The sequence below is a fragment of the Corylus avellana genome, chromosome 5 (assembly GCF_965113065.1).
Source record: "Corylus avellana chromosome 5, dhCorAvel1.hap1.2, whole genome shotgun sequence".
Lineage (NCBI taxonomy): Eukaryota > Viridiplantae > Streptophyta > Magnoliopsida > Fagales > Betulaceae > Corylus > Corylus avellana.
Window position 1 is genome coordinate 5,144,543 of NC_142494.1, and position 27,344 is coordinate 5,171,886.

The 27,344-nt window shown below is 38.7% G+C and overlaps 1 protein-coding gene and 1 pseudogene across 1 annotated transcript; both read right to left on the bottom strand.

Moving 5' to 3' along the window:
* Positions 1-252: 252 nt before the first annotated feature.
* On the bottom strand, positions 253-15,332 carry LOC148585266 (G-type lectin S-receptor-like serine/threonine-protein kinase At4g03230; annotated as a pseudogene).
* A 2,712-nt stretch (positions 15,333-18,044) lies between these two features.
* LOC132181683 (G-type lectin S-receptor-like serine/threonine-protein kinase At4g03230) lies at positions 18,045-22,672 on the bottom strand. Its single transcript, XM_088516568.1, has 9 exons — positions 22,164-22,672; positions 20,324-20,556; positions 20,053-20,133; positions 19,577-19,848; positions 19,274-19,484; positions 18,907-19,147; positions 18,754-18,816; positions 18,520-18,667; positions 18,045-18,434 (listed from the first exon to the last, which is right to left on the bottom strand). Exons 1-9 carry the CDS (start codon positions 22,670-22,672, stop codon positions 18,132-18,134), a joined length of 2,061 nt encoding a protein of 686 aa, XP_088372694.1. The 3' UTR covers positions 18,045-18,131.
* Positions 22,673-27,344: the final 4,672 nt, after the last annotated feature.

Here is a 27,344-nt window from a genome sequence, read left to right on the forward strand (position 1 = left end):
AAAGAGAGTGGGTGCAAGAAATAGAAGCTCTAACTCAAAAAATTGTCTACAATTTTAAAAAAGGGTAACCATTTTACAAAATAAATTAGATTTTTCTAGCCAATCAAAAATATTTTGGATTTGTCCATAATTTTCGGTTATATCAAACACAAAAAATAGGAAAAATCCATCAAAACAAACAAAGCTTACTGTCTTTCAATAATTGGAAAAGCATGAAGTGCCTCTTAATTTTACCTATGTTAGTTATACTTCCTATATGGACTAATGTTAATAGCTACACACATATTGGCTTATAAGAAAGTAGCGTCTGATATTCACAGACTCTTTGCAAGTCCAATAGAGGACAGAGTCATAATAACTTGCGTTGGTATCAAGTAGTATCATGTTTCTCTTCTACACTACTAGTTAATTCTGTATATGTACTATCTGGTTTACTAGAAGAAGAAGTTTGCTAGAAAAGCCTCTCCATGGAATAAATGCAGGCTGTTTTGGAGTTGGAACTGTTACAGCTTCACCATCTAGCATGGTAACGACATTTGACATGGTGGGGCGGTCATTTGGGTCTTCTTGTACGCATAAGAGCCCAACATTTATGCACTTCACAAATTGATCTGCATTGCAAACATTTTGTAGAGCCGGGTCCATTAAGTCCAACACCTTCTCTTCAACCCACAATCTCCACACCTGTGACAATTTTCAAATTAGAGTTTCCTGGAGTATAACATAACCAAGGAAATTAATGACTACCAAAAGTTAAATGCACTTACATAACCTATAAGGCTCATGACTTGTTTTGACCGATAAAATCCTGTATTCTTTTTTCGAGTTATAATCTCAAGTAAAACTAAACCAAAGCTAAAAACATCGGATTTAACTGAGAAAAGTTCATCTAATGCATACTCTGGAAATATATAGCCACTGCATGCCAACATATTTCATTAGTGGATAAGTTAGGCACTTGTATATTTTTCGTGTAGTCAAAGTTGGGGGATTGAAAATTGTGCTTACTAAGTTCTAACTGCTCTAGTTGTGTTTGCCCGAGTTTCTTGGCCTCCAACAATCCTTGCCAAGCCGAAGTGAAAGATTTTGGGGTTCATTTCCTTGTCTAAAAGGATGTTACTGGTTTTCAGATCTCTATGGATGATCCTCAATCTGGAGTCGTGGTGAAGATAAAGAAGCCCACGAGCTATTCCCAAAACAATGTTGTCGTGCATTTCCCAGTCCAAACGCATGCTTAGCTTTTGATCTTGCGAGTTTTCCATTCAAAGAATAGTGTCAATTGCATAAACAAGTCGGCCTTTACTCATATATATAGTTAATCAAGCTCTAGCAAAGATTAGGAATTAATTTTAGAGACGAACCAAATATAAATGAGTCTAAGCTTTTGTTGGGCATGTACTTATAGAGTAAAATCTTTTCATCTCCTTTTATGCAATATCCCCGAAGTCTAACGAGATTTCTATGTTGAAGTTTTGCAATCAACACCACCTCATTTTTAAATTCCTGTAAGCCTTGTCTTGAGACACTTGAAAGCCTTTTTACCGTAATTTCTTGACCATTTGGAAATGTGCCCTGAGACACCATACTCACGATATTACCAATGACTAGAAACTAGTTTACAAGAACACTAACACCAATTAATGTAGATGAAATTACCTTATATACAGGCCCATAGCCCCCTTGTCCAAACTAGCTTGTTTACATCTGAGAAGTTATCTGTAGCTGCTTGAATGTTTTCCAAATCAAAAAAGGGTACATCTATGCCTTTCTCATCTTCTTTTCTAAACTCACCCGAGCCCATCAATTCTTGGAGATGTCTTTCACTGTATAATGTGCAAAGTACTCGATTTCTTCTATCGCTTCTTGTGTTTTCGAAGTTTAGAAGATAACCATATATATAAATTACTGTTGCATGATAATTAATTACATAAAAGAGCTAGTAAATGGCTTTATTTTGATTCAAGATTGTGCTTGGTATATTGTTTTTTGTTAAAATTAACAATTATCCCAAAAGCTTAAACAGATAGAAATTGATGAATTGAATCATTTAATTTATATTCTAACACATTTTTCAAAACAATTACCTTGTCTCTTGGCCATATTTCTTCTCCACAAATATATACAAACAATTGAACTTGCGAGAAGAAACATTACTATTAAAGGTATCATAATAATCAAAGTCAACGATATCTTCCCTTTTGAATGCTCTTCAGAAGGCAGAGGAAAATCGCCTCCTACATGCTCTGATGGAAAAATCAAAATGATAAGTCAAATTCCACAAATATACTGTTTACCTTTAGATTAATTATCTCAATTTTAATGTCTATTGTTAGTACAAGGTAAGCATAATACCAAAAACCTAGACCTCTCAATAAGCTAAAGAGGATTGGGAAGTTCTTCCAAAAACCTTCAAAATTCTAACGTACAATTAGAAGTGATTATACATAAAAGAAAATAAAACTTTTAGAAAGCTGCACAAATCCTTAGCTGAACATGGCAAACTCTTATGAACGCTGATGAAATGCAATGGAGAAAGAGGTCCGGGGTTTGATTATCACTACTAATTTAAAAAAGAATATATATAGGAGAGGCTCCTTCACTAATAGAGCAATCTTAATCTGCTAGAGGCAAATGAAATAGTGTCCTAACCTTTAGTACAATTTAAAATTGAGCCATCCCATTGCAAGTTTTCAGTACAAAGACACCTCATCTTTCCACCTTTTGCTTTTTTGCAAATTGAATTTGGCCAGTCCTTGCAGTCTTCGGGTAACATACAGGTTGGCGGTTGTGGGGTCTCCCAGTTGATGTGAACTTCAGCTTCAACTTCAGCTTCAGAACTATTGTTGCCAAAAAAACTTCGAACCGTCACATTAAATGGCCAATTGAGCCGCAGATTTCCTGATGAATTTCTAGGATTAGGATGTTCTCCGTGGTTTTCTTGGATGACAAATGTTTGTGTACTTGGATCGATACTGGCTACTCGATAGGTGCTACTGGGTGTCTTGAAGCTAACCTGGTCTGTAGAATTGTTGCAGTAGAAACTAAAGTACATTGCGTCACCGACACTTGGTCCAGTGCTCAACGGATAGGGGATCAGGTTTGTGCCACAAGGCTCACAATTCCTCACAGTTAATTCTGCGAAGGTATAAAATTTGGAACATTAATTAAACACTAAAAGAAGTTTAGCCCTTGTAGTTTATATGAAGCTATCTAGCATTATAACATGGTAACAAGCTGCTTGACATGTCAAGTACTTCTGTAAATACCGTGGCAGCCCACGAGTAGTGACAAGTGATCATGTACAGACGAGTTTATTTTTTCAAATTGTCGAATAAAATTTGAAAATTCTAAAACCAACTCCAAACGACACCTAATCAACTGTCTAGGTATTTAACAAAAATTATGCAGAATTAGATCTAACCTAACAGTTAAAAATCAACCAAATACAGATATGAAATAAACATTCAAGAACACAGATATTTGGTTACGAAGAGGAAACCATTTAGAGAACTCTCTAAAATGTAAAATCTCTCCGGGTCAGCCAAACCCAGGAAATCAATCAACTATAAAAGAATAAAGATTACAAGAAGTTCACACTTACAAAACCTTTGCAACCATTTCCAGAACATCTGGCACAATCTTTCTACTTGATCTCCGATAGACTTCAGTTGTATATGATCTGTGATGAAGACACAACCTTTAACTCTAAGAGAGACTAACCCTAACACTCAATATCTTAAACGCTCTCTTAGCACATGGAATTCTTATGTGGAATTCCTTACAATTTCATGCATAACACCTCTCTATATATAGACTACAAGAAAACCTAGTACTAGTTGAAATAGGAAGAAAAACTAGTTCTGGTTGGAATAGGATTCATCCAAATTTTATTCCTTATCTTGCGAGACGATTTTGGCATAGCTAACTTTCGAATTTTGAAAATCTTATTTCACAAAGATTTTTATAATTTTGTGTTAACTTTCCAATGCCACTGGTTTCACCTCAATCCAATTCTTGAGTCAAAAGTTATGGTCCGAATACTAATACATGTGCAGGATACGAAATTTAATCAAATCCTATTTTAACTCTAATTAAAGAATTCTGATTTGATTAAACTTAACCATATCATATAGGTCTTCTATTATGATTGATTAAGCTTAACCACATCTTCTAAGTCTTCTCTTGACACAACACCTCATATATATGCACTGCTGACGGGATTGCAGATGAATGTATTTTGTCACTGAATTTGGCAATTCAAAACCCAACAAAATTAAACAGAACCATGGATTTTGAGTGTAATGTAATGTCATTGTCAAGCATAAAAAGAAAGATTAGTGCTGTGATTTTAAAAACCCATACCAGCAGAGGTGGTTTGTCACTTCCTTTTTAACATCAATGATTATTTATTTAGTTTCTTAATAAAAAAAATAAAAAAATAAAAGACTTTTACTAGTTTAGCCGGATGATCCCAACATATTCCAATTATGTGTAAAAGGAGTACCTATATATAGCAGATTTTGCCACGCGGACAGAGAGGTCACTACCACCTTTTGTGTAGTCCTCTTGAAGATTACTTAGATCCGAAGTCCAAATCCGGCATTTGTAGGTCCCGCGAGTTCGTTGCGAGCTGCTTAGAGCAAATGAATAAGCCTGGCACTGGCTGTAGTCAAGGCACTCCTTTCTACATTCTGCTTCGTTTTTTGCCTCCACATTAGTGTCTGGTTTGCTCACTTTCATCACCTTTAAGCTCAAGAACTTGTCGCACTTGTCATATGATTTCCAATTTCTGGTGCACCCATCCAAAAAATCTCTAGAATTCCAATTCCCTGGGTTAGCAGGCTGAAACCCGGGCAAACATTTGCATACCAACTTATTGTTAACATTGCAGCTGCCGAAATTCCTACAAGCATTGTAAATGCTACATTCGTTTTCCGGTTCCCTCCATGTCAAATCCCTGCTCTGATAGTACTGTAATTCCCCCGTATATATTATAATTCATCACTAACCTTGCGCAACTATTATTAAAATTCTTGTAATGATCAGCTATTCACTTGGCATACGCCAGCCCGAGCAATTTCTGATACTGCTTGCAGCTAATAATGGCCGTACTGTTGAATTTGGTGACATTTGATAACAAGTTAGCTATGGTATTGGGCATTTCATTCAAGATCCAATTTCTCCAATAAACGAGTGGCTTTGGCTTTTTTGAGATAACGTAGTGGCCCTCTCCTTCTTGATCTTGCTTAAACGTGAAGTTCCTGCATCCCGGGTCACAATCACCTATCCATGAAGTCAATGTCAACTCTTCATTCATCTTCATACCTAGAAGAAATGTATCCGTTGGATTTTGGAAGCTCTCCCAGTGACTCGTCGCCGACTGATCATCCCTTAAGACCAGGTTTCCATAATCCATGAGCTTCACAGATCGATTTGTAGACGAAGAATTCTCAACACTTGTATTCCAATAAACCTTTCCAGCGATATCCCATACCTGAAGGTTGCCATCTTCTGCAATTCCAAAATAAACGTCCGTGGAACTGTTAATTACCGGGTTGTCTCTGTTGGCAACCCATACATATGTTGGTCGATCCCATTTGTACCATATCCCAACGAACTTTTTATGGTTAGAGGAGGTAAAGAATCCCATTTCAAACGTTCCTCCACTGGAGACAAGGGTTGTTCCATTGTCATTAATCCACTTGCCCAGCTTCAGAGTATCTGATGTAGACCAGAAGGCTTGGGAATATATAAGGAAGACCTGAACAAATGATGGGGAAAAGACATCCCAAAAGATGGTGACGAGATCTCAAACTCGCTCTGCAGCAGGGGTCTCTGGAATTGCGATTGATCGCACATTGACTGCGATCGAGCGCCCAAGTCCTGGTATTAAGATGATAGTCCCTGGAACTGCGACTGATTACCCCCTGTGAGCGAGATCGATCGCACGATCGAGCTCACCCTTCTATGGTAGTGAGAATCGATCGCCCCTGTGCTTGCGATCGAGCGCACTCGGGCACATCTATTCCGCAGATGGATATCAGAGACACTTATCTTAGCTTTTAATCTTTTGTTTAAATGGTGTCTTCGAGGATTCCATAAGATTCAAGTAAAACGCTCTCTTCTCTCTCCTCCAGAAACATCTCCCAAGCTCATTCTCAGCAGACTTGGAGGAGTGATGGCTTTCTCCTCCCCCCCCCCCCCCCCTCCCCTTTTTTCTCTATCCCTCTCCCACCCTTTCTAGCCTCATCAGAGGCTAAAATTGTCTCTTTGGAGACCCTATCTGCCTCCTCGGAGGCCTTATCTCTGTCCAAAAATTACAACGGTCCATCCTTCACCGCAAAACCTTCGACCATCAAAATTTTCAGCCGCTCCAAGTCTGGATTTACTTTTTTTCTAGAAATCTTTGGATATGTTTTTTTCAAAATCTATTCTCTTGATTTCAGGAAGTCATGGATGCACACGAGCCACTCCACAGGCTTCCTGGCCGTCTCCGCCTTTGCCTGCCACCAGCGATCTGCCCATCCAACCTCCACGCGCCTGCGAGTAGATCTTACTCGCGGGCGCGTGTCCCCCACGCACCGGCATGTGAGGCCTCTTTCTCGCCGCTCCACCTCCACCCACCTCCTACGCCGATCTTCTGGTTCCCTCTCCGATTCGTGGGCCCGAGCGTCTCTGACTTCTTTGTCGTTGCTGGTTTTTGGACATTTTACTTTGCTTTTTAGCTTGCTTTTATTTTCTGTAACGCTGTTGTGTTTATATTCTGTAACATGCTTGTTTTGTTTTCTGTTAACCCCGATCCGATTAGGTTTCAGACTCTTCATAAGTGTTGTGGATTTTTTTTCCCTTTCTTTTTGGTTTCTTTTTGGAAACCTCTTTTCCACTGTTACCGTGCATCTAAATTTCCATGGCTTTTGTGAAAGTCTGTTTAGATGCTTCTATGGAGTATTCGTACTCCCGATAGTTTTGTCCATCAGATTGCGCCGCAACAAGGGTTTTTTCGGGCTGCATTCCCAGATGTCTTCCATCTTCACCTTCTTTGAGGAGTTTATGGTCTGTTTGGATTGGGTTAATCTGTCTAAGCTGCTTAGCTTAATGTGTCTGTCCTATAACTCTCTTATGTTTTAATGGCATTCAGTTTGTAACAAAAAAAAAAACAAAAATCTTTTGTTTAAACTAGGTTTCTTTGTTAGTTTGTTATTCTATCTTATCTTTCAATTTTTCAGTTCAAATTAGGTTCTTTATTAGTCTTCTATTTGGTTTAATCTTCTTTCATAGGCTTCTAAACTAACTTTATTTCATTGTTATTTTAGGGTTAGGAGTCTTGGCTATAAATATATGCTTATAGCCTTTAGCAATTCAGTTTTCATTAGTTATTTTGTTTATCAATAAAGAATACTCAGATTTGAGTTTCTTCATTTATTTTCCCTTAAAGCATAGCTAGTCTCTATTGTTTGAGAAGATTTCTTTGATTCTTGTGATAGTCTCACAATCTTAGGAATATTTACCCCTTCAACTTGATATTTTTTTGTTCACTACAATCCTACGCTGCATCAGTTGGTATCAGAGCTCCAGTTTTCTTTCCATGGCACCGCCAAACACAAGAAGAAGGGGCAACCGCTTTGCAAATTTGGAGGACGTGTATGAACGTGAGGAAGCAGTCGGTGAAACACGCACGGAGGAGCAGTGTCAACTCATGGAGGAAACGATCGCTGATTTGAAGGCCCAACTTGCGGCCTCCAACGCTCGAGCAGCCAATCTGGAGGGTCACCACGAGCGCCGTCGACAACCCTCACTGCCCAGCTCTGAGGAGGAAGACGAACAACGTATGGAAAAGGAAGCTAGGAACCCTTTACAAGGCGCGGAGTACAAGGGCATCAAACATGTGTTGATCTAACCGAAACCGACGAGCAACTAGTGTCACGATACATTGGAGGTTTACGTCACCAAATTCAGGATTCGTTAAACCTCTTTGACCCCAAGAATGTGTGAGAGGCCCATCAAAGAGCACTTTTGCTAGAGAAGACGGCCTCACGAGGGTCCTATGGAGTTTTTGGCCGTGGAACCGGAGGAAGCGCAAACTGATCAAGCGGGCCATTCACGGCTCAAAGCCCCACACAACCCCCAAATCAAAATCGGACCCCAACCACAACAGGTCCATCCAATTGAGGAGCAACTACGAGCGGCCCTAAATGCTTTCGATGTGGAGAACTGGGCCACCGGATGGCGAATTGCCGCAAAGGGGACAAATCTGGTAAGCGTTTACTTATTGAGTTGGGAGACACCTTTGATGAACAAGGTGAGGAAGAGGAGTATGACACTACCGTTGACAACCATGGGGAAGATGATGGAGAATTTGTAACCGGAGATGACGGTCCTCTTTGATGGTACGAAGAATATGCTTTAGACCCCGTAAGGAGGAGGGTGACGATGGGCAGCGCCATAATCTTTTTCACTCCACATCCACTATAGGGGGAAAAGTATGCAAGCTTGTCATCGACGGAGGTAGTTGTGAAAACGTGGTGGCAGAAGAAGCGGTCCAGAAATTAGCCCTCGAAATAGAGAAACATCCTACACCATACCGCTTGGAGTGGCTCAAGAAGGGAAACAAGGTAATAGTATCCAAACGTTGCCTTGTGACTTTTTCAATTGGATCAAAATATAAAGACAAAACTTGGCGTGACGTGGTGGCCATGGACGCATGCCACTTATTACTAGGGAGGCCATGGCAATATGATAGGAATCCTCATCATGATGGAAGGAAGAACACCTATAGTTTTTTGGTGGACAATGTGAAACTCACTCTTTTGCCTAATCCGAGAGACAAACCTAAACCTTCTAAAGGGGAGGGCCAAAATCTCTTGGCTAAGAGGGAATTCATTAAGGAGATGCGAGATTTCAATCAAGTATATGTCCTAGTTGGGAAGGAGTTCACTCCCACGGAGGAGGAGGTCCCAGAAGCAATCAAGGGGTTGGTGGAGGAGGTTTCCGATGTGTTCCCGAAAAAATTACCCGAAGAGCTGCCGCCTCTTTGCGACATTCAACACCAAATCGACTTGGTGCCCGATTCTAGTCTCCCCAACCGACCACACTATCGCATGAGTCCCAAGGAGCATGAAGAGCTACGCCGACAAGTAGAGGGGTTACTAACCAAGGGACATATCCGGGAGAGCTTGAGCCCATGTACAGTTCCAGTTTTGCTTACATTTAAGAAAGATGGATCATGGAGAATGTGTGTCGATAGCCGCGCCATCAATAAGATCACAGTAAGGTACATATTTCTTATTCCTCGATTGGATGACTTACTAGATCAATTGAGTGGGGAAACAATATTTACAAACTTAGACTTGAAGAGTGGGTACCATCAAATTCGGGTACGGGTTGATGACGAATGGAAGACCGCGTTCAAGACACGCGAAGGACTCTACGAATGGTTAGTGATGTTGTTTGGCTTATCTAATGCCCCTAGTACCTTCATGAGGGTTATGAATCAGGCATTCCGCCCTTTCATTGGAAAGTTTGTAGTCGTCTACTTCAACGATATTCTCATTTATAGCTCTACCACTGAGGAGCACATTCAACATGTACGGGAGGTACTAAGTGTCTTGCGCATGGAGAATATTTGTGCAGCCCCACCAAAATGCAATTTCATGACGGAATCAGTTCTTTTCCTTGGATATGTGGTGTCTAAAGACGGGTTGGCGGTGGATGAGTCACAAATAGCAGCAGTTCGGGATTGGCCTTTCCCCACTACGCTACATGAGGTACGCAGTTTCCATGGGTTAGTATCTTTTTATCGGCGCTTTATTCACAACTTTATCACCATATTTGCACCGATTACGGAGTGTATGAAGGCGGGTAAATTCTCGTGGAGTGAAGCAGTCACTACCGCCTTCGAGTTGATCAAGGTCAAATTGACCACCACTCCATTACTAGTCCTTCCAGATTTCGACCTACCTTTTGAGTTGCATTATGATGCATCAAAAATAGGCATTGGAGCAGTACTCAGCCAAAAGGGCAAACCGGTGGCCTATTTTAGTGAGAAATTGAAGAGCGCACAACTCAATTATAGCACTTATGATATTGAGTTCTACGCATTTTACAAGCACTGAAACATTGGAGCTCATACCTCGCCTACAACGACTTTATTTTGTAGTCGAACCATGAAGTACTAAAACACCTTAGCAGTCAAGATAAACTATCATCTCGACATGCTAAATGGGCCGCTTTTGTCCAACAATTCAACTTCACAATCAAGCACATGTCAAGAGCATTGAACAAAGTGGCAGATGCCCTCAGCCGGAAATCATCACTATTAGTCACCATGAAGTCAGAGGTACTAGGTTTTGAATTATTAAAAGATTCTTTGTTTAGTGACCCGTTTTTTGATCCTATTATTGAGGAGGTGTCATCGGACGTGCGAAGAGACTTCAATTTGTATAATGGGTTCCTCTTCAAAGGTACTCAATTGTGCATTCCCGGAGGTAGTCTAAGGTTGAAAATCATCCATGAGCACTATAATGAAGGTCACATGGGAAGGGATAAAACATTACAATTGGTGGCAGACCAGTTCTATGGGCCGAGTATGCGGAAAGAGGTAGACAAACTTGTGAAGAGCTACAGAGTATGTCAAGTGTCCAAGGGGCCGGCTACTAATGCCGGGTTATATATGCCCATTTCTATTCTGGAGGGGCCATGGACCAACGTGAACATGGACTTCATGCTAGGCTTACCTAAAACCCAAAAATGTAATGATTCCATCTTTGTAGTTGTTGATAGGTTCTAAAAATGGTGCATTTCATTGCTTGTAAAAAGACCGCCGACACGGTGAATGTCGCACAATTATATTTCAAAGAGGTTTACTGCCTCCATGGCCTACCATTGTCTATCATATCCGACCGTGACACAAGGTTTCTTAGCCACTTCTGGCGATGTTTGTGGAGGTTATCACATACAAAGCTCGATTTTAGTAGTGCAAATCATTCACAGACGGATGGGCAAACATGGGCTGTTAACCGATCATTGGGAGCCTTACTTCGGAGTTTGGTGGGGGAGCATATCAAGTCATGGGATCAGAAATTGTTCCAAGCCGAGTTCGCTTACAACCGTTCCACTAACCAGAACACCGGCCTTAGCCCATTTACCATCATTTATGGGAGTAATCCTCATGCCCCATTGGATTTGGTACCTCTTCCAGATTTGAAGCGAACACATGCTACAGCTGAAGACTTAATACCCTAGATACAAGAAGGTCACAAGTTCACCATCCATAATTTACAGAAATCTACCGCAAAGTATAAGGAGGATGCGGATAAGAAGCGTCGTGCCATAGAGTTCAAGGAGGGGGATTTTGTGTGGGCTGTGTTAACTAAAGATAGGTTTTCTGTTGGCGAATATAACAAGTTGGCTGCCCGCAAGATTGGTCCGATAGAGATTATAGAGAAGATCAATTCAAATGCCTACCGGTTAAAGCTACCTAGCCATATCAAGACGTCTAATGTTTTCAATGTCAAACACTTTGTTCCATTCACAGGTGATTCGTCAGATGAGGATCCGAATTCGAGGTCAAATTCTGTCCAACCTGGGGAGGATGATGTAGACCAAAAGGCTTGGGAATATATAAGGAAGAACCAAATAGATGATGGCATGAAGACACCCCGAAAGATGGTGACGAGGTCCCAAACTCGGGTTGCATCAGGGGTAGGAAAGGTTTTGAGGGGTTATGCATAATGATGAAGGGAGTGTTATCTAGGTTAGATGAGTTTGACAAGAGTCACAAATCTGTACCTAGGGTTAAGAAGGTTTGGGTTAGGAAGGTCGATACCATTCACCCTTTGAGGGAGAGTGGTGGTGAACTCACCTAGAGTAAGGTGGTCCATAACATGCTTAGGATTGATTGTCTTGCATATTTCTTCATATCCTAGAGCATGTAGCATTCATTGCATTGCATTTATTGTTTTTTTGTTTTTAATTTCAGTTTTGCATATATATGCATTGCATTAATTTTGTACATTTTATTTAAAAAAAATTCAAAAAGACAAAAATATATTTTTTAGGTTGTCTCCTTATTTTTGTCATATGCACCTTGATAGTCCATAAATTTCTCATGTATACTTCATGGATCCAATTCCTTATATCTCAAAATGTGCTTACTATACATGGGATGAATATTTATTAATGGACTGATTTTTTTTTTGCCTAAGGTTATGCTTCTATGGTACATTTTACCTATGCTTAAACTCTTGTGCACATTTAAGCTTAAATTGAGTATGAATTTGGCCTTAAGGGTGAGTTATGTTAGGCAACTATATGAGGAAGATTGACTAGTTGTGTCTATCAAATTGATCAAATGCTAGTTGAACCTAGGACCTAAAAATTCCAGCATTCCTCTAATTTGGTTTAAGCACTAAATGATTAAAGACACATTCTCAAAGAGAAAAATAGTGAAACAAGAAAACAAATGAACATATTCCAAAAGGAATCTATTTCACTATGTCTTATTTGTGCTCAACTTGTCCCTATAAAAATAGTCGTGACCATATTCATTGTGGAAAGAGACGGTCACTACCGGACAATGTTTGAGTATGTGCTATTACTACATGGGAAGTGTATTGGATGAGGGTGACACGGCCCTAGCAAGGTTTGACTTTTGTTTAGATATACATGTCAATCTTCCCATGAGGTAATGTACGTTTTTACTTGCTAGCCTATCCCCTCACCGTATAAGTTCTTAAACTTACTTGATGGTTAGCTTTCACACACAACATACAAGCATGGGTTGAGTGGAACATGTTGCTTCGCTTATGTTGAAGAAACTTTTGTTTCATATCTTTTTATTCTCATGCATATTTTGGACATTATGAGATATTACCGGATAATCATTGCTTAATACATGAGTCTTTTATGTTTTATCATGTATATATTTGACATTTTTCTTATGTCATACATTGAGGGGGAGAATTTTTTTTTATCATGATCTTGCATTTCACTCATTATGCATTCATAGTTTTGATCATGTTTATGTTTCTTTGACTTTCCTTGGGCTTATTGGTGTTTTATTGCCCTTTGTCCATTCATGACAAAAAGGGGGAGATAAAGTTTTAGAGAGTGCAGACTGGGAATAGATAGAACACCATAGATGATTTTGATTTTGATATACTTGTTGCATCTATGAAAGATATTTGTTTTGTGTTTTAACAGATTTGGTGAGCTATTCATGATTATATTCTATTCAAATCTATTATATTATTGGTACATTGGGTATTTTTATTCCACATACGTTTAATATGTTTTGTGAGTGTTTCAGGAAACAGGAGTTATCTATTCAAATGTATCTTGTAAATTTTGTCACAGAATTGTCAAATGAGGAGTTTGTTGGGTTTTGAATTACCAAATTCAGTGACAAAATACATTCATCAACAATCCCGTCAGCAGTGCATATATACGAGGTGTTGTATCAAGAGAAGACCTAGAAGATGTGGTTAAGCTTAACCAATCATAATAGAAGACCTATATGATATGGTTAAGTTTAATCAAATCGAAATTCTTTAATTAGAGTTAAAATAGGATTTGATTAAATTTTGTATCCTGCACATGTATCAGTATTCGGACCATAACTTTCGGTTCAAGAATCGGATTGAGGTGAAACCAGCGGCATTGGAAAGCTAACACACAATTCTACAAATCTTTGTGAAATAAGATTTTCAAAATTTGAAAGTTAGCAATGCCAAAATTATCTCACAAGATAAGGAAGAAAATTTGGATGAATTTTATTCCAACTAGAACTAGTTTTTCTTCCCATTTCAACTAGCACTAGGTTTTCTTGTAGTCTATATATAGAGAGCTGTTATGTACGAAATTGTAAGGGATTCCACATAAGAATTCCATGTGCTAAGAGAGCGTTTAAGATATTGAGTGTTAGGGTTAGTTTCTCTTAGAGTTAGTTTCTCTTAGAGTTAAAGGTTGTGTCTTCATCACAGATCATATACAGCTAAAGTCTACCGGAGTTCCGGTAAAGGAGATCAAGTAGAAGGATTGTGCTAGATGTTCTGGAAATGGCTACTGCGGTAGAAGTCAAGTGAGTCGCTTGTCTTATCCAAGGAAGTTTCAATTGCAAAGGTTTTGTAAATGTGAACTTCTTGTAATTCTTATTCTTTTATAGTTGATTGATTTTCTGGGTTTGGCTGCCTCGGAGAGGTTTTACATTTTAGAGAGTTCTCTAAATGATTTTCTCTTCGTAACCAAAATATTTGTGTCTCTGTGATCTATTGTTCTACATAATTTGGTTGTATGATTGTTTAATTTTTAATTCTGCGTATTATTTGCATACACCTATTCAACCCCCTTATTGGTGTCGTTTGGAGTCGTATATAGGTTTTTCACGTATAATTCATCCTTTTGTAGTTATCCAGCCGAGGTTGTTTTGGGGAATTTGGCAAAAGTGGGAACTTAGTATTGCTGAAATTTGACAAGAAGTAGTCATAGGGCATTTCATCTGAGCTCAAGAAGTTGCCTGACATCCAACTTCTCCAATAATCCAATGGCTTTTTTGTGATAACGTAGTGGCCCTCTCCTTCTTGATCTTGCTTAAACGTGAAATTCCCTTTTCCCGAGTCACCATCACCTGTCCATGAAATCAACTCGAGGAGTTTATCCATCTTCATACCTGGAAGAAATGTATCCGTTGGATTTTGGAAGCTCTCCCAAAGACTCTTCGCCAACTGTTCATCCCTTAAGGCAAGGTTTCCAGAATCCATGAGCTTCACAGTACGATTTGTAGACGAGAATTCTCAACACATTTTGTACTCCAATAAACGTATCCGGTAGTATCCCAAATCTTAAGGTTGCCATCTTCTGCAATTCCAAAAGAAACTCCAGTGGAACGGTCAGTTACAGGGTTGTCTCTGTTGGCAACCCATACAACTGTTTGTTGATCCCATTCGTTATACCATATCCCGACATACCTTTTGGGGCTTGCGCTTCCCGTAGCATTGAAGAATCCCAGTTTAAACCTTCCTCCACTGGAGACAAGGGTTGTTCCTCCTCCATCGTCAGTAATCCACTCGCCATACTTCAAAGTATCTGTAGCATAGCAATCCACAAGACAAGAACGCAACAAGAGTATGTACAAGGAAAAGATGGAGCAACTTGCAGACAATATACAGTAGATTTTTCTTCTTTGGCTTACCATTACGAATAAAGGATGCAGAGCATGTAACTGATTTAATTGAAATTTTCTATCATTTCAACCAGAGGATGCTTATCATATCATTGCAAAATATTCCCCTTCTATACCTAAAGAGATGAATCTTAGGGGGCTATATGGGTCCATACATAGCCTACAAATTCAATAATTATTTTTAGAAGTACGATTGACAGGTTGCATAACTTTTTTCCACCTGCCACTCTACCACTGTATCTGTTTCTCTACCTCTACGGAGGCTTCACGTTGCATATATAGCCTTTTCTTCTACTCTTCTTCTTTTTCTTCAATAAAATCTTTATTTTTTACCTGTTATGAGTGCACTTGTGAGTGTTGTATCTTATATCGAAAAAAATATAAAAGAAAAGAATAGTTAATATATTTAAGTGGACCTTAACCAATTAGCTTAGGCTTTTAAGTTAGAGTTGTGTTCAATTATGTCTATCAACACTTAACTCCATAACCACTTTATCTCCCAACACTACCTCTAAACCGGCTGCCTGCTACGCTAAATACTGAAGTGATACATGAAGAAAATCAAAAGGCTCAGGAAGTGTATGGTGTTATTTCGTGTTAATGTAGTCGATCTGTAGACTGTGTGGTGTAAATCATAGATGTGAGAGGTGTTGTATTTTTGTGTTGGAATTGTAATCATAGATGTGAGAGGTGTTCATTTGAAGTGCCAATTTTCAACCTGTCTTGAGTATAGGCGCGGGCCGTCTGGACTGTGGCTTCTCAATTACAATTTACACTTTTATTATTTTACATGTTAAAAATATTTTATACTATTTTTTAGGCTTATGTTCTTTCTTTCTCTAGGCTTATTTTCTACCTGATTTAGTATAAGGATTTTTTAATTTATCATTTTCTCTCTATAAATAAAAATTTATATTATATTATTATATTACAATTCAATATATATACAAGATATAGCCTACACATTCTTCTGCTTCCGCATTCTCTCTCTTTTCTCTCTATTATGCTTTTTCTATTTTATAACTCCCATCATATATTTCTACATTAGTACATTACTTTTGTTTTTGTAATTTGTATGTTTCTATTTTCTGGATCGATCATGGGCTATTTGTATTTTTTTTTATTATTTTTAAGTTGGATTTCATCTAAAGCACTAGGACTTAGAAGAAAAAATAAAAATAATAAAAGCAGGCCCAAATCACTAACACAAGGCCCAAAGTATTTTCAAAATCATTTTGAGACCCAAAGAAGGCCTAAAAGTCCTAAATCGGCCTAAAAGACTCATTATTATGCAAATAGCGGTCGATAACCGCAGTAACCACATGGATAGCAGTTAATAATCAATTATGCCGATATAATTACCTAAAAGTGATAATTATATAGTGCAGATGGAGATGCAGTTTTTGCTAATACCTAGTCATGAGTACTGGTCCCGAACAAAGCCGCAGACAAAACACCTTCAATATATGACTTCCTCAAAGTCCAATTCTTAGCCTTCCTAATCTTCAGAACGCCCACATTTTTTTATTCTAAATTTTTTATCTTTCAACTTTCTCGGGAACCAAACAGAAACCACCGAATCAAACCAGAAATCATCTTTCACTCACCGAACCGTCAAGGTCCAAGCACTCGGGGGGTGGGTCCCGCCTCTGGTGGCGCCCACAATACATGCAGAAGAAGCAGTTCAGGGACAGTACGCCTCGGAGGAGCTTGGCCTTGCATTACTTGCGGGCTTGCAGCGGTGGTAACCGGCGAGGGGTCCAGCTGGGCTAGTGTTTCTAAAATCACAGAGTGGGAGAAAGAGAAACGGTGGTAGTAGGGAAAGATTGAGTTGAAAGCAATTTTTGTGGTGTACAATAAGTAATAGCGACTATTCAAATGTTTTATCAACATCCTGCGGCCACCCTTAGATTAATCATAGTGTAGGGTTTCCGAGTGGGAAAAGATGCCTTAATGAATGGCTCTTGCCAAACGTAGCCATGGTCCACGAACTCTTGCACATGTACATGGAGTCGTTATTCAGCTGTCGTATTCCATTCCACCTAGGTACCCAACTTTGATCATTTATGGCTCAAACATTGTTTTATCAAAATTACTAAAATGTATTTTTTATCTATTCTGATAAAGTAATGATTAAGTGATTAAATTTACATATATTTTATTAACTATAAGTTTAAAAATTTTAGATAAGTGGTAATTTAATTTGGTATATCATTGATATGTTGAGATTCTTTAAGGTTTATAGAGATTTGTCTTTATTTTGAAAGAATTTACAAAGTTAAAAAGCATATATAGTACCTTGACCAAACAGATTTATGTTGAAATTTCAACAAATATTTTAATATGATTTTAGCATTCCCGTTTAAAGATATTTAGGAACGGACCTAACATTCTAGGTGGATGAGGCCACATGTGTCACTTTAAGTTGGAATATGAAGTGAATTAAAAGGTCATGGGCCATGGCTAAGGCCTCAGCCCTACATTACCTGCAGTCCTTGCTCAAACATCAAAGCCACTATCCTCAAGGCATTCCTCTAGAGTTTATGGCCACCATGCCCCTAGCTATGAGGTTCTGAGCCTTCCTTTAGTGACGTAAATATGAATAAATTATTAAATCATCATTTATTTGAGTTAAAACTCCTACTGATGAAAACTATACATAGAAAATTGGCATGAGCTGCGGAATGTTTGACGCGCTTGAGGGTAGAATCTTGAGTGTCTTTCAGTAATTGGAAAAGCGTAAAGTGCTTCTTAACAAAGTAATGGTTGCACACGTATTGGCCCATAAAAAAGTAACGTCTGATTCATTCAAGGAATGCTAAACCCAACGGTCCAAAATACTACTTGAGATTTTTCAGGTAGCACGATATCTACAAGCAGCTTGGCTACTCTACCATATGCTATCAAATGTTTGGTCTACTAGAATCTTTGCATTAGTGTCATGCATTATTGATCATCTTCCTTCTAAACTACTAGTTAGATCCATACATGTGTCCAGTCTAATAGAGAAACTAGCTTCGTTAGCAAGGCCTCCGATCTGTCCAACAAATTCTGGTGGTTTTGGAGTCGGAACTACTGCAGCTTCATCGTCAAGCATGGTAACAACATCTGACATGGTGGGGCGGTCATTTGGGTCTACTTGTACACATAAGAGTGCAATATTTACGTATTTTACAAACTGATCTGCCTTGCAAACTTCACGTAGAGTTTGGTCCATTAAATCCAATACCTTATTTTCTACCCACAATGTCATCACCTGATACAATTTTAAAATAGAATTGGACTGAAGTATGAAATGACCAACGAAATTAATGACTACAAAATATATAAGGCACACTTACATAATTTATAAGGCAGGTCCTGCCTTCATCAAACAACGCATAATTCTTTTTTCCACTTATAATCTCAAGTAGAACCACACCAAAGCTAAAAACATCAATTTTTGTTGAGAATGATCCATCTTGCACGTACTTCGGACATATATAGCCACTGCATGCCAACATATTTTATGATAAAGGTAGGCACTTGTATATTCTTTGTGTAAACAGAGTTAGAGGATTGAAAACTGTGCTTACTAAGTTCCACAAATTCTAGAAGTTTTCTGCTCGATTTCCATGGTTTGCGGAGACATATAGCCACTGCATGCCAACATATTTCATTAGTGGATAAGGTAGGCCTAGGTACATTCTTTGTCTAAACAAAGTTAGGGGATTGAAAATTGTGCTTACAGAGTTTCAGCTAGTCTAGTTGCGTCTGCCTCGGTTTCTTTGCCTTCAGCAATAATCCTTGCCATGCCAAAGTCAGATATTTTGGGGTTCATCTCCTCGTCTAAAAGAATGTTGCCGGGTTTCAAATCTTTATGGATGATCTTCAATTTAGAGCCACAGTGAAGATAAAGAAGCCCACGAGCTATTCCCAAAATGATGTTGACGCGCATTTCCCAATCCAAACACGTGCTTCGGTTTTGATCTTGCAAGGTTTTCATTTTCCATTCAAGAGAACAATTTTAGCAATTGTAATAAATCAGCTTTTACTTAAACAAGATATAGTTTATCAAGCATTGCAAGATATTAGGAATTTGTACTAGAAACCAACCAAATATAAATGAGTCTAAGCTTTTGTTCCGCATGTACTCGTAGATTACAATCCTTTCTTTTCTTGTTATGCAATATCCCTGAAGCTTAATAATATTTATGTGTTGAAGTTTTGCAATCAGTGCCACCTCATTTTTAAATTCTTTTATGCCTTGGTGTGAGACATTGGAAAGTCTCTTTATCGCAATCTCTTGACCTCCTGGTAATGTGCCCTACGACCAAAGTCATCATACTCAAGATATTACTAACCAAAAACTAGTTTACATCAAGATTAAATACCAATTAATGCTATTGAAATGATCACCTTATAAACATGCCCAAAACCCCCGAGTCCAAGCTTGCTTGCATCTGAGAAGTTACCTGTAGCTGCTAGAATACTTTCCAAATCAAAAGAGCGCACATCTGTGCCCATTTCATAATCTTCTAGGAACTCACCCGAATCCATCATGTCTTTGACAACTTTCATGTCTTTGACAACTTTTTTGATGAATAAAAAAAAATGGTTAACTCCTTTTCCAAGTTTTTTATAGTCTAATGCACGAAGAGCTAGATTTCCCCTATCACTTCTTCTGTTTTCTGAGTTTACAAGAGAACCATAGATATTAGTTACATGATAATGACATGAAAGGATAAATAGTTTTATTTTAATTCAAAGGGACAAAACCTCAAATTTTGCACGGTGTGCATTATTAAAAGCCACAAAATTAGAACAATTGAAAGTTTTGCAAATGAATCAAACCCTTTTGGCTGGAATTTTCCTTAATGCTTTCAAGAACTCACCCGAGTCTATCAAGTCTTTGACTTGTTTTTCACTGTCTAATGCATGAATTGGTTGATTTCCTCTGTCACTTCTTATGTTTTCTGGGTTAAGAAGACAGCCATAAATATTAGCTACATGATAATGACATGAAATGATAAATAGTTTAATTTTGATTCAAAGGGACAAAACCTCAGATTGTGCACGGTGTCCATTATTAAACCACATAATAAGAACAATCAAGAATTTTACAAAAGGATTGGCTAGAAGTTTCTTTAATGATAAAACAACTACCTTCAGTTAGAGAGGCAATCGAGTTGTAGATGGCTTTGGCGATAATTGTCTTATCAATTCCACCAGTTTCAAAGATACCTACCATGCATGTATTGTCACTTTCTTGTATATCTAAAAGTGGCTTCACATATCGTACACGGGACTTTGGAGACTGTGCAACTTTGAAGCATGTATTTTTTACTAATATCGAATTCACCCATTCAATGATTTCATTAATAAATTCTGGTTCATACCTATCAATACAAAATTTGTAAAGATACACCGTTAAAAATGACTAATTTGCAAAATATAATCTGAATGTAAAGGGTTGAATGCTCTTTTGATCCTTAGGTTTTAATAACTTTATTTTTTCTTCATAAGTTTTATTTTGTATTATACATGGTACTTCTTTTATGGGTAACCACGGATATGGTACTTCTATCAATAAAACTAACGGAAGCACGTACATGTGGCTACCCTTCAAAACATGACACATTGATATTATTTAAAAAAAAAAAAAAAAAAAAAAAAAAAAAAAAAAAAAAACTAGAACAAAAAATTAAAAGGCTTTATTCGTTCTTCTTCAACCCTCTGCTCCATTCCCTTCTTTGTTCGTATGTGTTACTTGATTCTCTCTACATTACTCTATAAAACTGATTCTTCTATTACTCTCTCACACAAATGGGGATTCGGTACTTCATCTTTCGCTTTGTTACCAAAAGGCGAAGATCGATTGGCTCTGTAAATTGGTTTCCATATTCATTGTAGATCCGATTAGATCTGGTTGTTTTAGTTCTCAAACTATCAACGACCGTGAGACCAGGAGTTCAAGAGGCTTCAGATTTGTCCTTTATCCGATTTTAACTTTATCAAGAATTAATGTTTCTCATTTCACCCAAACCAGCCATATCCACCACCAAGAATAACAGCCATAGAAAATCACAAATCAATTGAAACCGCCAAAAACCCAATCACCCAAAATTAACTGGAATATGAGGAACAAACATTTGGGATTTTGAGGAATTGGCACTGTGAGTTGCTAATTATGGAAGAAGTCGATTCAGAAACGGTAGTTGTTTGTAATGGTTGGAGAATTCAAATCTCGTTGCCTGGCAGCACGACCTTTTACATACGACCCTGAGATGCCTCTGCTTAGCTCCTCGATCTCTTCTTTTGTCACTGATAGTTTGCATGTCGTTAGAGTTGCTGGAATATTAATATTGCAACAGAGATCCCCGAAGAATTGGAAGTCTGTCTCCATGCACGAAAATTTTGGGACTATTGTTGTGAAAATGAAGAGTTCTTGTGGATTGGGAAAATCGTTTGGGGTTTGGTTTGTAAAGTTGAGGTGATATATCTGTCTTGAGGCATAGGCGAGTTGGAAGACATACCATTTCTGTTTGTAGGCATGAGGGTTGAGGGATTTAAAGAAACAACGAAGAATGATCCATGGTGCACTTGTTTTGTTTACGAGTAGATGGAATTTTGAGGAAATGGGCACTGGTTACCTCGTGTGCCCCTGCTCTTCTTCTCTTATTTTTAATGTTTTTATTTTTTTTATTTTTTAATAATGTTTTTATAATTTTTAGGTTTTTAGTTTTATAATTTTATAATTTCATTAATTTTTTAATGAGACATATGGCCACGTGTCAACCTCTGATTGCGGTCATTTGTACTTCCATTAGTTTCATTGTTGGAAGATTGACGAAGGTATCATATTCGTATTTACCAATTAAGAGAGTTATCATCTATGATACACAATGGAACTTAGGTAGAAAAACATAAAATTGTTAAAATCTAGGGACCAAAAGGGCATTTAAACCTTATGTAAATGACAAGTTTACGAATTTAGAAGAAATACCTGTTACCCAAAATCTTCCCTGACAAATTGGCCACTTGTGATAGGGCTGTCTTCCACTTTTGCAATTTCATTTGATCATGCTTAAACCTTTCTTCAACTTTATTGAATGCTTCTTCAACACTATTGGTTTGATTTCGTACTTCTGACGGATCTACATGATAGAACAAAGGTAGAACTTGTTGGCCCCTTGTTTTTCTACACTCTAGGATCTTCACCAGCTCGTCCAAGCACCATTGAGATGATGCGTAGTTTTTAGAGAGTACAATTATTGAAATGTGTGATTCTTCAATGGCTTTAAGAAGTGCTGGTGAAATTTCTTCTCCGCTTCTTAGCTTGTCGTCCATGAAGGTGTTGATATCGTTTTGACGTAAAGCTGCGTATAGATGGGCAGTAAAAGCTTTGCGAGTATCTTCTCCTCTAAAACTTAAGAATGCATCGTAAGCCCACCTGAGAATAGAAGAGGAGGGGAAAGAAGAAGAAGAGGAAGAGGCTCCGTGGAAGTCCACCATCGGAAGAAATGTCCTCTATGTATGCAAGACTACAAGAAAAATTTGAGTGAATTGTTGAACGCATAAGTAGTGTTGGGATTAATTGCAACCCACCCCACCAAACCCCCCCCCCCCCCCCCCCCCCCCCCCCCCCCCCCCCCCCCCCCCCTCACGTTCCAACTTGGAAATACTTAACCCAACCCTGGAACCCACAAAGTCCACCACCCACAATTCTTGACCTCCACACTCATCGGCAAATCCCATGGTCTTACACGAGAGTACGCGGAACATTCCCCGGTTGACCAATGGGGATCCAGAATTTTCCCTCATGGGAGGATTTTTTTATGAATAAAAAAATAAAATTAATTAAAAATATTAAAAAAAATAATTAAATATAAAAAATGACAAGCCCCTATTTATAGATATGCTCTTTAGATTTGATCTCTATCACTAGAACCATAATCGCACTTTGTTTTTTCTTAAGCAAAGATCTTTGGACAAATTTACTAAATCTACTTCAATATCAGGTCGTTTAGAACTTGATCGAAGCTCAATAAAATCGTTATTTTTCTCGATAATCTCAAATAATTACAATTATATATTTATACAAAGTTACAATAAAAATATGAAACAAAAACTATATAAATTCATAAATAATTAAATATAAAAAGAATTATATTGTGTCTTGTACAGTTGCTCACTTGCACGGTTGGTCTTTTTTTTTTTTTTTTAAGCCTTTTTCTTATTTTTATTTTTATTTTTTTCTATTTGTCTTGTACAGTTCATTGCACCCTTTTTATTTGTTCAAAACCTTTTTTTTTTTTAATTTCTCTTCTACCTATGCACGCTGGTCGGCTTTCTTTCTTTGTTTTCAAAGCCTTTTATTATTATTTTTTTTTTTCTATTTTGTCTTGAGAGTTGAAGGTTGTCCCATCTCCAAACACTTGAGGCTACACGACACAAATGACAAAACTCACCATTTTGAACTATTCATCATCTTCTACCTTTCATTCTTCTGAAACAAGCAAGTTTCTAAAATTTTTCTAAAACCTTTTAAATTTCAACTTAATAACCGGCGTCCATGGTGCTGAAGCATGAGGATGGAGGGCATAATCATGGCTGAGGGAATGCATAATAATGGCATAAAATTTTTTTTTACTATGGTAAGGGAGATTTTTAGGAGTTGAGCCCATATACCAACCCTTGACCCCCCTTGGATCCGCCCTTGCGGTTGACACATCACTACTCAATGTTACATCCATGGCCACCTCACACCCCTAATCTCGAGATTTGTGGGGTCAAAAGATACATTTCAATAGGACCTAGTCAGTATAAATAACAAGGGAGACCCCACGTATCAGTAGGGCTAGCAAAACAGGTACTTGACACAACCCGATTACGACCCCATATTTCCCACCTCTCACCCCTAAGGGCATCCTTATTATTAAAGACCCCTCTTGACAACCTTGAGATTGAATTCAACCTCGACATTTAGAACCTACCAACTCCCACCTAGTTAGACTTAGGTATTTGGCCTAAGAGTTTGAAATGACGTGATTACCCTTGAAACCGAATCCACTGGCTATGCTGCTGAGCATTTGACCAAATTTCTGAACTACGAACCCACCCCTGAGTTTTCATTTCAGACATTCCAATGTTTCCTGATATCTCCTTGCAATTTTCCTAAGGGGATTTCAGTTTCTAGAACTAGGCTACCACTTTTTATAGTTAGGTGAGTTATTATTAAGGTTACACTTAAAATTAGTAGTGATGCTTTTTCGCACGATCAAGAGCAAGCCCGGCAATGTTGTCTTCTTCTTCCAACCCTATTCCGTAGGACTCAAGCCCAACTCTAGAAGGCTCAGGATCCCGACTCCGACTTCAATTTGGAGATGGAGGAGGCGGAGGAAGAAGCCATTTCTGACGAGTCATTAGCTCACAGATCTGCTTAGGATGTTTCAGCTGAGGCACTAACAGCGACGACGCCCGATTTTCTTACGACCGCACACACCTCAGGGTCGCCAAAGCGGAGCGTCGATACAACTCTCTCTACAGCGGCTGCAACATCATTGTAGAGAGAAGGATGGATATGCCCGTCGTGGGCCAGCCGCCATCGAATTAGTTCGAGAGTTTTTACGCAAACCCACTTGCCCTTTAGCACGATGACCGGCTTGTATACCACGTGATGATCAACCGAGTTCTTTCGATCAAGAATCTCGCCATTGTTACGTAGGATAGGGTTCTTTACCTTTACACCCTTCTGACTATGAGCATCATCGACTACAAGCGCCACAAACACTGAGAGCTGCACCAGGGTTGACGCGCAGCTAAAGTAGCCTCCTCCTCTACAATAGCAAGCGACTTTGATCTCGAGCGCATCTACAGCACATTTAGTGGATTTCAGCAGTCCGTAGGTAGTTTCACCTCGGAGCTTGAGAAACTATTGACGGCTTTCCAGACGACATTCCAGGATCACTCCAGCAGGTTCACAGTCACTTGACGGGATCCATGCTCGACGTGAGAGATTACGGCATTCATAGCCCAAGCATCAACCTAGGAAGAGTGAGCCCTCGTGCGCAAGGCACTCGGTTCGAAGATTAGCAGATCGTAGAAGACCTCATTCATAGGACGATTTCTATAGATTTTTGCTTGGTTAGTTGTTTGTATGTATTTTGCTATGCTTTGTGATGGCAATTTGTATGCGATTGTTTCTTTTCTTTTCTTTCTTTCCTTGGATTTAATTATGCATAACTAAACCTTACTGATCTTTTCAAGACCATATGTTTCTTTCAAACCGTTTTCTTTTATCCAAACTTTTAATTGTTTTTGAAACCCTCTCCGCCAGGAGGATCTTGTTTATTACTAAAACCAAATTTCGATGACGAAATTCTTTTAAGGAGGGGAGAGTGTAGTACCCCGATAAAAACAATCATTTTATTTTGGGACTCATATTTCATAAAACCCAGTTTTAAAACAAAAGACCGAAGCCCTCGTACTTAGCTGAAAAGCCTTAAGGCAAAACCTAAATTTCCACCTTTTTGACCGTACACACGCAAGGGTTACCGGATGTACGCCTTTGTTTTTAGTGAGGATGTACGCCAAGGAACCACAATACGTACTCTCTGCAAAAATTTCATGGACGTACGCAAGGGAACCACCGTACGTACGACAGGGGACCACCAGATGTACGCTACTTTTGGGTTGACCACTATTTAATGACTGTACCTATGATGCACCCTTTGGACCATTGAGTAAATAGTACCGGACGTACGCCCCAATAGTACCGGACGTCTGCTACTTTTCTGGCCTATAAATACCAACCCCCTTGAACCCATTCTTACACCCCAGACTCTCTGAAAAACCTCTGTGTGAATGATTTGTGAGTTTTAATTTAAGAGAGAGAACAAAGAAAGCTTGGTGTTCTTGCCACCTCTCAAGGTAAACCCTTGCCCCTTTTTACACTCTCAATATTGTTCTTATTGCTTTATTAATGCTATGAGTTTTCAAAAGACACTATGTCAAGCTTTTTACTCATTTCCTTACCAACCAAGAATGTTTTCAAAAGTGTTTCAAAAGCTTTCTTGATTCCTTGTATTGCATAATGATTGAGTTTTCTTACGTTTATTCAATACCCTAGAAGGGATATAGTAGCCTATAGATTTTGTAGAAACCTTAAAGTACCGTTTGGAGCTTTTGACGGATTGCCTAACTCACTAACCGAACGTACGCCCTCGAGCTTGGACGTACGTAAGAAAACTCCACTCGCAGAAAGCTAGGCACCCGCCCTTAAGCCCCACTCACATGTATTATAGAAACTAGCAATCCTTTTGTTAGATAAGGCTTAGTATTTTACTCGTAAGGGTCCTCTAGACTGCGCATAACGATGTGTCGTATTTCGTTATAGTGAGATTTAACAATGTCGAAGGATTCAAGCGAGCGTACGAGGTAAGTAAACACTTAAGAACACTTTCTTAGAAACGTGGGATATGTCAGTTAACTGACCACGCGTATGATATGAGCATGTCTACTTTTCGTAATAACTTGGTAACTGCTTTAAAAACTAGTTGATAAGACGCATCGTATGACATGGGCACCAGTACGTGTGGAATAATGGTCATGGGCTTACTATATAGACTTCATTCTATGGTCAAGTGTGTGGGTGTGTGGGCTTTGGATCCAATGGTTTTGTGGCCGGTGCAACCATTCCCTAATGGTTGGTCACTATAGGACGTACATCATTAGTGGTGTGGGTCACCCGAGCTCGGACTTGGTCGTGCCACTAATGGGATGGACGGTAGCGTACAATGGTCGAGGCACCAGCATTATATTACAGGTCCCTCGGGACAGCACCAACCCTGCTGAGAAGGGGTAATATCTCGGGTTGACCATATATGAGAGTTATGACCTATAAAACACTAGTCTTTCTAAATTAAAATACTTAGATAATTGCCGCCGGGAGTACACCACTCTTTTATATATTAACCAAACAATACTTTTATGGTGTATTAACGGCCAATACCTCTTTTTGAATATTTACTAAAACTGTACATTTATTTATGCTTAAATTGGCTCATTCCATACCTAATTGTGAGGTTTACTTACTTAGTCGTTAGACTTACGCTGTTATTACCCTTTTAGGAAGTTTGTCACTAAAACCCAAGAGTGGCATGGGTGCAACTACGGACCTTGCTTT

Bases quoted from the DNA above. Each gene is read 5' to 3' on its own strand.
- LOC132181683 (XM_088516568.1), bottom strand. From the start codon at position 22,672: ATGGTGGACTTCCACGGAGCCTCTTCCTCTTCTTCTTCTTTCCCCTCC. The intron at 18,817-18,906 runs GTAAGCACAATT...GTTGGCATGCAG, and splicing joins ACTAGACTAGCTGAAACTCT to TGGCTATATGTCTCCGCAAA. The intron at 18,435-18,519 runs GTAAGTGTGCCT...AAATTGTATCAG, and splicing joins GGACCTGCCTTATAAATTAT to GTGATGACATTGTGGGTAGA.